At 32.8% G+C, this 11,296-nt stretch overlaps 2 protein-coding genes across 2 annotated transcripts; one reads left to right on the forward strand and one right to left on the reverse strand.

The window, feature by feature from the left end:
- Positions 1–81: 81 nt before the first annotated feature.
- Positions 82–5,925, reverse strand: LOC134233712 (transcription initiation factor IIB-like). The gene is made up of 9 exons (XM_062715712.1): positions 5,796–5,925; positions 5,475–5,556; positions 5,186–5,296; positions 4,999–5,085; positions 4,672–4,801; positions 4,199–4,308; positions 2,334–2,428; positions 2,172–2,248; positions 82–1,572 (listed from the first exon to the last, which is right to left on the reverse strand). Exons 1-9 carry the CDS (start codon positions 5,885–5,887, stop codon positions 1,439–1,441), a joined length of 918 nt encoding a protein of 305 aa, XP_062571696.1. The 5' UTR covers positions 5,888–5,925; the 3' UTR covers positions 82–1,438.
- Positions 5,926–6,677: 752 nt separating this feature from the next.
- LOC134233732 (endonuclease G, mitochondrial-like) lies at positions 6,678–9,124 on the forward strand. Its single transcript, XM_062715728.1, has 3 exons — positions 6,678–7,313; positions 8,513–8,625; positions 8,746–9,124. Exons 1-3 carry the CDS (start codon positions 6,741–6,743, stop codon positions 9,020–9,022), a joined length of 963 nt encoding a protein of 320 aa, XP_062571712.1. The 5' UTR covers positions 6,678–6,740; the 3' UTR covers positions 9,023–9,124.
- The last annotated feature ends 2,172 nt before the right edge of the window (positions 9,125–11,296 follow it).

Consider the following 11,296-nt stretch of genomic DNA (forward strand, 5'->3'; position numbering starts at 1 on the left):
TTTGAAGCTGAATAAAAAAGACTTGTGCAAAGTTTTAAGCTCACTCTTCATGGAAAATGAGTAAACATTAATACACCTGTATTGACTTCAATCTTCTTTAATGTCATATTACATTATTACAAACATTTAAACAAAATTTGTATCAGTTTCTGTGGAACATCATAGACATAAATATTACAAGTAACTGTGTCACAGTGAGAATTAAATTTCATGGCAATTTCACCGAAGGAATTAAGCAGATCCTTGTTTCATATCACTGACTTACAGTTATTTCGACCAGCTCTCAGTAATAAATGGTTATACAAATGAAAGTAAACCCCAATCTCAATGTTGGGAATGTATAATAAAACTTATATAAAGCCATTTAAACTTTATAAACATGAATTACTTAACAAAAAAGAAGAATGTACTTCACAAAAATCAAATATAAAGAGTTTATGAATTCAAAGACTAGGGATTGCAACAAATAGATGTACATATCATGATATAATGTAGTTAGCACTTCAAAAACAACTATTTCTCTACACAGATTACATGAAGTGCAAACACATGTACAATATGTGTGTCAAGAGTTTTGCAAATAGGAACTAATATTTCAAAACTAGTTGAGTAGGTTTAATTCTGAGTAAGTAAGGCAATGGCATAACCATTTCTCTTTCATTTATTAACTTTAAATTATTGTTTTTGGGACGGTTTACCCCCTAGAATGATCTCTGCAAAATTGAAGATAAAATATGAAACATGTATACTGCACTGGAAATGACCACAATGAATTCACAACATTACAATACATTTAAACGTTCTTTTCACAATCTGGTCAAATGAGCCTGAACATTAATGCTATTAAAATGAATGTAAATACAAAGTTAAATCCATGCATGCATTTTATGAATAAATTTGTCAAACCTTCACTGTAATTTACTTTGCTATAAGGTATTATTAAGAGTACAATTATGAAATAAAAAGATAGTTCCTCTGACAAAAATATTGTAATTAAATTATATATTCCTGGCATTAAATAAATACGCATAGTTCAACTATATGTAGCATAATCAAATTGAATACAAGTGATTACAAAAATGTTTTTAACAAATTATTACATGTATGTACTTATACATACATGGACATTGAAAATGAAACAAACTCAATAATATGCGGAGTACCTGTTGCGTGAGTCCACAGCAAAAGTTTTCCTTGCTCTACATCACATTTGTAGTGAGGAGAAATAGGACAATCATGGAACTCTCTGTAAGACACGGAAACACGGATGAAAAAAAGAATCCATCCTGAAATTGGATAACTATTGACTTCGGGTGATGATAAAGCTATCTTGTTTCTGCCATTTTCTTCCAATGGCCCTATTGCTATTGACTTGAGGTGATGATAAAGCTATCTAGTTTTTCTGCAGTTTTCTTTCGATGCCCCCTAGTTACACCAATCACTGAGACGGAAGCTGTTCTATAGGGGTAACAAATTTGAAATCCTCTGGGAACAACAGATGAGCTTTGGGGTACATCAGCTTGTAGGATTGTCTGATTGTCACCTCAGCCACCCCAGCTATGTCTCCAATTTCTGAAAATATCAATAACATATCAGACTTAACACATTTTAATTTCTGATAAAGATGGAAATGACAAAATTGTAAAGGATTTTACACTTGCATCTTTTCGGTTCCCATATTTAAACTTCATTTTAAAAATATTTTTTATGTTGTCATTATCCTTTCAACAGGAATTAATTTTGAGAGCCAATGTTCATTAATAAAACCACCACTCTGAAACAAGTTCAGTATTCCACTTAGTATATGGCATGCCAAAACAAAGAGTGTGCTAAAATTCAGGCATCTGTAGTGAGTAGTTGCAGAGAAAATTGCAACGAAAATTTGTTTTGGGCAAACAGACAGTCTCAAAAGGGTAAACAGAATATCTCCATCCTTCAGAGCGGGGATATAATTATGTCTTGATGAAAATGGTCTCTTAACTGTAGTCTTCATTGTCAAATTCATACAATAATTTGCCTCAGTCAATGTTGATATTTTCATAGTGATTAACAAATCATAATCACATCCTATACAGTATACTAGTCTATACCATTTGTATATATTATTCAAATTAATTTAATGTCTGTAATCCAACTCCTCTACTGCAACACCAGGAAACAGAGAAGCTTACCTTTTTGGGACTTTTTATCTGCAGAAGCTTGTGATGCCATATAAATAGCTGCGGCAGCCACAGAAATTGGACTGCGACTGCAATAAATCAAAAAAGGATTAGTTTTGTATAAAAACATATAAAATGTTATGAAAGCCATCATGAACACTGAAGAGACCATACCCTGGTGTGAGATCCAGATCCACCGCTTTACGAGCAATGTGTGTGGCCGCCTTTTGTACAGAGTTTGGCAGACCAAGATTGGAGCAAAAACGAGACTGAAAAACAGGAATTAAAGTTATATATATATTTTCAAACAAATGACCAATCATCTCTATAGCTCCTAAGTCTGAAGGATTTTACTTTGTTAAAACATATATTGACCTGGTCCTTATTTTGCAGTCACACTGACAGGCAATTTAAGTCAAGATCTGAAATAATTCCAATTCTAAAATTAAAGTTTATTTAAAAAGTACTTTATGAATGTTATACTTTTTTTTTCATATAATTATACGAGTATGACTAAAATTGGTTGTTACTTGGATGTATATTTTTGAATATTTCATAGCTTATTTATTAATCCAATAAAAATCTGTTTTAAAACGTAAAATGCTTATTGTACTGATACAGTAATTAGGGCTAGATGACCGTTATCGCCTTTGACAGTGTTTATATAGTAAATGTGACCAAGCAATCACCTTTGGCTGTCTTTACCATTATTTTTGATTTGCTTTGTTTGTTTTCACTGAATATCATTTAAGGTCTAATATGTTTAAATAAATTAGATAACATCATCGGAAAAGCTATTGTTGATATGGTTGTGTTTGATTACACGCCAATACAATTGGTTGAAGGCAAAGGCTTTTAAAAAGTGATGTTGCATAGAAATGAAATACAGTGAAAAGTGTGCGAAAATCGTGGAAATCCGCTCTGTTTTGAGAACTCAAGGTCAAGTTCAAGTTGATACTACACGTAGATCTGACGACTGATACCTGGACGTCAAACGCAACAAAGAGTCACAATTTACGGAAGTATAAAAACAAAAACAGTGTGAACCATTTATGATTATATTTCTTGTGTTTATCTGATATTTTAAAAAAAATGTTATATTAAAGGCCATATCATTGTTAAATCAGAAATACATTTTTCCTATCAAAGCATGTGGTTTTATTTCTACAAGAGTTTTCAATGTTTTACAGTCATCAATTTACTTGTTCATATTTATTTACACTTCACTGTCATAATGAAATTGGTATATAATAAAAAAAATACAAATGTGACAAACTGTTTTTTTTCCTATCACATCATAAGCTAAATTATTACCTACTTATAGCTTTGATTGCATAGAGTTGAGACATAAACATTTGGAAAGTGGAAAACTAAGGACTCCCTTTAGAGCAGTATATCCTTGTATTATTATCATATCAATAATTTACACATTCAAATACATATAATAAAAAAAAAGAAATTATTATATTTAGCACAGGATAAATCCATACAGAAAACACATTCAAATACAAAAGAAATTATTCTATGAGGTAAATCCATCCACTAGCATTTTTTGGAAAAAGAATGATGTCGAAGTGTTTATTTTTATATCCCACGCTTGAAAAGTAATTGGGATGCCCGTCTATCCGTCTGTTATGCTTTGGAGTACCCGACTCTTATCAACAACTCCTCTCATACCACTGAATGAAATTTGATGAAACTTTCACAGAATCTTTATTACATATTGCCATTGTGCACCTCCTATTTGACATTTTGATCTGACACATACATGTATTTGGGGTTTTTCCCATAGCAAAACATGGACACTGCCATTATAATCATATGGAAAGTGGGGGTATCATTTAGTGAGCTCATTGCTCACAGTACCTCTAGTTCTTTTTATATTGCTGTAAAACGCATCTACCTTCAGCTTTGGTTTATATTGTAGGAGACCTAACAAGCACCTAAACTTTTACAAATGATAAAGGACTGAAAGGATCAGATTGCAAATTAAAACCTTTTCTCGTTTGTTTTAAAACAATTTAGAGTGTAATACATACCATGAAGTCCCCTGTAGTGATCAGTTCTACGTTTGTTTCCAGATTTTTCAAGATCAACTTGAACACACGCCCAATTTCCTTCTTGGAAATTTTTGATACAGCACAGATCTCTACAAATTTGTAAGAAAGAAGATGAGTCAGTTAAGTGAATTGACAATGTGTATCATGAGAATTAATTTAACTTTAAAGGTATAAATTTTCATGGGCATAAAATTTCGTTGTTTCGAAAGTAACCCTTTCAAAATTAGTCCTGAAAATTTTTTTGTCGGACTTATTCTTGTTGATAATTGTTAACAAGGAAATAAATGAAATATAATCCTCCATGAATATTTCTGATTTTACAGTATGAAAACTTTATCTTTAATTAATTGAAAAGGTGCAGGGACTATATGCATTAGTACCTCAATGCTACCAACGTAATGACATAAAAGACATCATAAGGTGGGTTCCAAATGTCTGTTTTTGTGGTTTACCTTTGAATGTCCTTGGAACTCCCTCTTGACGACAGGCAATGTACATACATGCTGAGGCAATGGCATCGTTACTACGACCTTTCAGGGCTTTACCTTCATGAACCTGTTTGAACAATGTATTGGCTCTATCCTGAAAAGTATTATTATTAATCAAATTAAAACTTATGGTTTTGTTTGTTTTAAATTGATAATTGGTTAAGAGCATTTTTTTAAAAATATATTCCCAAAAAAGACCTCTGTAATCATTTCAAACCTCAAGAATATCTGGATTACAAAATATCACAATAAATTTGAACAATAATAATGAGATAAACCAATCAAACTCACAGCAATCATTCTTGGTAGGTTAAGCCTGTCTCCCATTTGTCCTATTTCTCTGAATGCATTTATCAATGCTCTGTCTGAACTGTTCATCTGTTATCAAAAAATATATGTGAAATTGTACATTAAATCTTTAAAATTGTATTCATGCAGCAAAATTGTTAATGTTTGTTATAGCTTTCATGGAACTAACTGTTCGCCTGTTCCTGTACATTGGTTTCCCGTGTTCATCGACCATGCCTTCTGAACCACCCACACCTGTGGCTATCATAGTTGATAGATCCCCACCATCTAACAAGGGATTCTACAAAAGAAAGGTTATAACGAGATAACTTCCAATATAAAAAAAATAAGAATTTCTTGAAGCAAGATTACTGGGGTTTTTTTTTTATCCATTCTTTAATCTATTAATTACAAAAAGGAAAACAAGGATAACATGTTCTTCAAAATAAACATGAGACGAGGCAGTGGAGAGTTCCTACCTCAGAAGCTCCAACACGGGAGGGATCTTTGTCTGTCTTGTCATTACTGAAAGTTCTCCACTCAGTCCCAACATCAACAACCCTGCAACATAAAAAAGCTTCTCATTTTAATCATTAACTTACTTCTTTAGATTACAACAATGCAAAATATTTTTCATTGAGCCTGTAACTTCTTTTCATCAGAGATTTATGTCTCTGTTTTCAATGATTTTTTAATTTCTTTTAAGATATAGCTTCTGATTTTTTTTATTTATGGTAAATAGAATTTAAACAATCTACATAAACAATGCCAAAACATTTAGGAATGATTATCAGCTTTACCTGTCACCGACAACTAGGCCACACTCGGGACAGATCATGTCTCCTGCGTGGTAATCCTCCACCAGAAAAGCATCAGGGTGTTCTGGGCACATTATTTGAGGAAGCTTCCTATAAAAAGGATTTTTAAAATTGGTTTCCGGATAATATTTTTATCTTAAAAATACACTATAGAAATAAAGATTTTATTTTATCTACAAGTTTTTCTTGATAAGTCTAAGACATTTATTCAGCATAAATAAAATGCCCCTTGAATTATATTCAAACGTCAATTTATTAATTTACGATAAATTTTATTAACGAAACTGTGTATTTTGAACACAAATGTTTTAAAAAAATGTGTTTAATTGGCTCATTTCAAATATTGGTCAAATTGGTCAAGTGACCTCTAAGAGCGATAAATATTGTTTCTTTGCCTTTTACACACTAATAATCTCTCTCTCTAGATCCATTTATTTTGTTGAACAACGTACTTAGGAAATGGTGAAATGTTAGAGTGTTTCTAATTCCCAAAAATCAACGGTTAGTACAACTTTCGAGACGAAAATATTGTTTCTTAATTCTTTGCCTTTTAAACACTAATAATCATCAACTCAAGTTAGATCAGCATCCATTCTAATCAACCGGAAATGGTGAAGTGTTGTTTCTCTATTAAGTCGTGCATTAATAGATTCGATTTTCAACGTAGCCGCCAAAAGAGCTATGTTTCATATTTGACATATCTATACACCTGAGAACATGATCTATTTTTTTTTTATAAAACATTACGAGCAATATTATCCTTTCATCTTGTTCGATCCCTTTCTTTTCTAATTATAGCTTAGAAAGGCATGGGATACGAATCGCATAAAGTACGTCTTAATCTCTACTTTCATTTTACCTTTAAGTCGCATGTGCCATGTGGTAACATGTAAACAATAAATATCGAACAGCTGATTTCTATTAAATATGTCAATGTTTGCTAAAATAGGCTTACCGCTATCATGCACGGGCTTTGGACTTATTTTAGGAGTGTGTTATGAACGAAACAAAGGATATTTTAATTTTCTGCCTAGTGAAAACAATTTTCTAAAGGCGAACGGGCGTTTCAAGGACGATTGTATAAAAGAAAGATTTCTCTCCGATAGCTTACAATCTTTCATTCAGTTTCCAACAGTTTATGCCTCTACTCAACTAAGCAAACCTCGAAATCGCCTGCAAGAAATACTTACGTTTGGGGTGCCAACCTTCGATCCTTTGCGTCCTTTTGAAGATCATGTTGTGTTATACGACCGACGAAACAGGGTCCCACACTGGGTATTCGAACACATCCGCAAAGAGCACGTCGAAAAGAATGACAGCGTTACAAGACAGTCAAGTGAGTTTGTAGAGGACCCGTCCATTCATCCTTTCTTCAGGGCCACTGATTCTGATTACAGGGGAAGTGGTTATGACAGAGGACATATGGCGGCAGCTAGCAATCACAGACATTCTCAAAAAGCCATGAATGACACATTCTTCTTCACCAACATTGCACCACAGGTAATAAAGGGGCACATAATATATTATCAAGACAATTAAGCTTCAAAAGTAAGAGGAGGCGCTGCCAGTCTGAGGACTCATGCAGACATTAGAGAATGACCACATGCGTCAATCCCCTGTGGTTCGCCTGTGGTTTATAACAATTGTAGCTATTTTTTCAGTCAAAACGATGATTTCGCCAGGTGGACAATTTTGACCCGTGTCTGAAGGACGAGGTGAATGTACGTTGTACTTAGAATATGGCGAAATTATCGTATTGTCTGATTTGACCTTAAGGATGACGTTTACTCAGGTTTCAGAAATCAGAGAGGAAATTTTATAAAGTATAATATATTAAGTAAAAAATTGTTCTAAATGGATGAAATAACTAAGTTTTATCTCAATATCAATTTAAAATTTAAATATGTAAGTACTTGAAGAAAATATACAGGAACAAAACTCAATGTATGGCTATGCAGAGGAAATTCGGACTAAATTTTTAATTTTTCATTTTTGTCAAAATTTTTATTTCTTGCAATATTAATCACAAAGTAAAAGTTATATGTATTTTAAGACATCATTTTGCAAATTTTATATGTGTTTAAGCTCATAAATTATTTCAAATAAATTAATGCTATGAAATAAAGAAATTCAAAAATGTGTACAAAAACCACTGCAGACAACAAATCTCAATAATTTGATCATTGACCCCATATAATATTAATACCATGAGAATGAGGGTAAGAAAAGTAACCTGAGGCTATAAATAATTTAGAGTTCTTATCAGTCAGATTTTTGCAATGTTTGATTAAAAATCGGAAAAAATATAAATATGACAGAGGAAATTCGGACTGTAATAATTATCACGTTTATGGCCCAAACTCTACTCATTTCTTTTTATGGAGCAACTCTGTTCCATTGCTATAATATTTCATTATTTAAAGAGTTTTGTTGCTTTTAATATTTTGTGAGTGAAGAAAAAAATGGTCATAGTGTGAAAAATTGAGGTATTTCCCGAGAAATACTCAGGGGCCCCTAGCACGAAAACGAGGTCATTAACCTAGTTATTTGAAATTGAAATTTAACTCAAGAATCATAGGTTTACAATGTGCAATAGGTGGTTTTTCGTTCTTATCAGTGGAATTTTTAGTCCCCTGAGTAAAGGTATACCTTAAAAACAACAGTATGTATAATTTCTATAACATTGAATTAAATTATAGGTTGGTAAGGGTTTCAATCGGGACGTATGGAACGATCTGGAAAAATATGTAAGAGCACTGGCCAGGAAACACAAAAATGTCTACGTGTGTACCGGGCCTCTGTATCTACCAAGGTAAGAAATTTATTTGGCATTTTTTGTAGTAATTCTTAATGCACAAAAAAAAGAGAGGAATGTATGAAATTAATGATATAATAATTGATAAATACATGTATTTTTCTTCTTTAATTTCAGAGTGGAACCAGATGGTAAACTATACGTGAAGTACGAAGTGATTGGCAAAAACAATGTTTCGGTCCCAACTCACTTTTTCAAGGTCGTTGTTATGGAGACTGAAAAAGGAGAGTTTGCAATGAATTCATTTGTAATACCCAACCAGCCCTTCCCTAAGAACACTCCATTGAAGAATTTTCTGGTTCCCTTGGAAACAATAGAAAGGGCAGCGGGATTCCTTATATTTGACGGAGTTCCCAAACAAAGACTGAGAATAATTAATGGAAAAAATGTCTGACAAACTTAAAACAGAGATACTGATTGAGTACTAACATATTTATGATGACTTTTTAATCTTGAAAATAAATTTTTAATGTTTTGCTATGGTTGTTTATGGTATAATGTATTAAGATTAGAAAATCCAAAATAATGAACCCTTAGGTTTTGTAAAGGAACAGAGTTGCTTGAAAGAGACTCAAAGGTATCACAGAAAACCACAACCAATTTATTTCCTTAATCATATAAGAACAAGTAAGTCACTTAATTAATAAGTGAAGAGTGTTCCTTCAAGTTTTTAGAGCAGAACATGGATACTTGCGACGTAAATGATGCGTCTTCATATGTGTTGAAGAGAACAATAGCAGCTGGTATGAAATGCGCCCAATCTTATCATGATAGAATGAAATATAAAATACATGTTTAGATTTTTTTAAAACAAACCACCAGTGTGATGTGTAATTCAATGTACACTTCCTCATCTATCAATTTCTAAATGATATTGTTTAGGTTTTAAGATTGAAAGGGAGTCGATAACTCATGATGAAAGACTCCTCAAAATTGGCGAATGTTCGATGCGTAATTTCTTTCGATTGAGTACAAGAACGCAATTCAATGTAAATAATCAAAATCGCTTGAGAAAGCGTATTATTCAATTATACCATTATTCTCTATATAATGGGTAGCTAGTTGCAAGCAATCTTGGATACATCCTTATAACTTGAAGATCATAAAGTTATAGCCCAGTCATTGACCATTTCCGTCGAATTTCAATATCATAGAATGGCAAATTTAAAGGGGGAGGATTTGGGACACACTTCTCCCAGCTCTTTTTAAATAGTTCTATTTCGGTGTGCATTTGAGTAATCAGCCCTTAGAACAAAAATAAAATATTCTAAGGAAAGTTTTACAGACACACAGAATCAATGAATTTAAGACCTTGACCTTTAAATTTTGACCTAAAAATAAATAGGTGTCTTCCGTAGATCATAGGGAGTTGTGGTATAAAATGTCAATGCAAGAACTCAGGCTTCTCGAGATACAGAGACAGAATTTTCAATATATGAGGTTGACCTCAAATGCAAGTCAACCTCAGAGGTCAAGGTCAAAAAGTTAAAATTGTTCGTATCCAAAGTAAGGTCTTGTCACAATGAATGCATCTGTGAAATATAAAAGCCTTTGTGCTTGCTGTTCAAAAGATAAGGCCAAGGTTAAAGTTTTTCAAAAGTGGGTTTTACAAAAAAAAATAACATAAACGTTGGTCATAACTTTTGAACAGTTAGCACTTGGGCCGCAGTATTGGATTCAAAAATATTTTTTTAATTACTAGTAATTAGATATTTCAAAGAAATACCATCAAGGTATGAATCGAAAGCAACATGCTGCTTATTATATCAATATGAATCTTAATGAAAGAATTTTAATGAAAACATAAAATGTACCCCTACGTATACATCAAACACTCAGAAGTCGAGGGGCACTTTGGGACTCCCTTCATCCTTAGGCTCTCTGATTGATCTACTGATTATAGATTAACTTCATACACAAGTGTTTGGAATTTTGACACATCAATGGATGTTCATCGAATTTTAGTTTCTCTGAAGATGCAAGATTTCTTAATAGATAAATAAATATATATCTAAAAATAAAAATCTACCGATTCATATATCCCGGCACAATAAATAATGGGAACCACTGTCTTGGAGGAAAGATCCCTCAAAAAATTATACAGTTGTGTAATAATATTGCGTCTAATATTTTCTAATTATGCCCCCGTAATCGAAGATTCGGGGGTATATAGTTTTTGCCCCGACCGTCCGTCTGTCTGTCTGTTGTCCGCAAAACCTTTTATCTTGTCCGTAACTTTTGAGTGGATGGAGCTATGGTTTTCATATTTCACAGGTGTATTCCTTGTGACAAGACCTTTCTTTTGGTACCAAACATTTAACCTCTTGATCTTTGAGTTTGACTCACTTTACCAAAAATTTCAAGCTTCAACCATAGCCATAGCCTTTGAACATTTGATGCCAGGGCTTTCATACTTCACATATGTATTCAATGTGACAAGACCTTTCATGTGGTATAAAAATATTTGACCTTTTGACGTTGACCGTTAAAATTCGATTCTAGCCAGAGAAAGGTCTTGTCACAAGAAATACACCTCTGAAATATGAAAGCCTTAGCCCCATCCAGTCAAAAGTTATGGGCTTGGTTAAAGTTTTTGCGGACAAACAGATAAACGGATGTATAGCATTAATTTAGCTAGGGCAAAAACTATATATCCCGAATCTTCGAT

This window comes from Saccostrea cucullata, unplaced genomic scaffold (assembly GCF_032062105.1).
Source record: "Saccostrea cucullata isolate Sc308-1 unplaced genomic scaffold, CSIRO_AGI_Scuc_v1 ctg145, whole genome shotgun sequence".
In the NCBI taxonomy this organism is placed as follows: domain Eukaryota; kingdom Metazoa; phylum Mollusca; class Bivalvia; order Ostreida; family Ostreidae; genus Saccostrea; species Saccostrea cuccullata.

Bases quoted from the DNA above. Each gene is read 5' to 3' on its own strand.
- LOC134233712 (XM_062715712.1), bottom strand. From the start codon at position 5,887: ATGTGCCCAGAACACCCTGATGCTTTTCTGGTGGAGGATTACCACGCA. The intron at 5,297-5,474 runs GTAGGAACTCTC...TTTCTTTTGTAG, and splicing joins CCCGTGTTGGAGCTTCTGAG to AATCCCTTGTTAGATGGTGG. The intron at 4,309-4,671 runs GTAAACCACAAA...ACAAATTTGTAG, and splicing joins AGTTCCAAGGACATTCAAAG to AGATCTGTGCTGTATCAAAA.
- LOC134233732 (XM_062715728.1), top strand. From the start codon at position 6,741: ATGTCAATGTTTGCTAAAATAGGCTTACCGCTATCATGCACGGGCTTT. The intron at 7,314-8,512 runs GTAATAAAGGGG...ATTAAATTATAG, and splicing joins TCACCAACATTGCACCACAG to GTTGGTAAGGGTTTCAATCG. The intron at 8,626-8,745 runs GTAAGAAATTTA...CTTTAATTTCAG, and splicing joins GGGCCTCTGTATCTACCAAG to AGTGGAACCAGATGGTAAAC.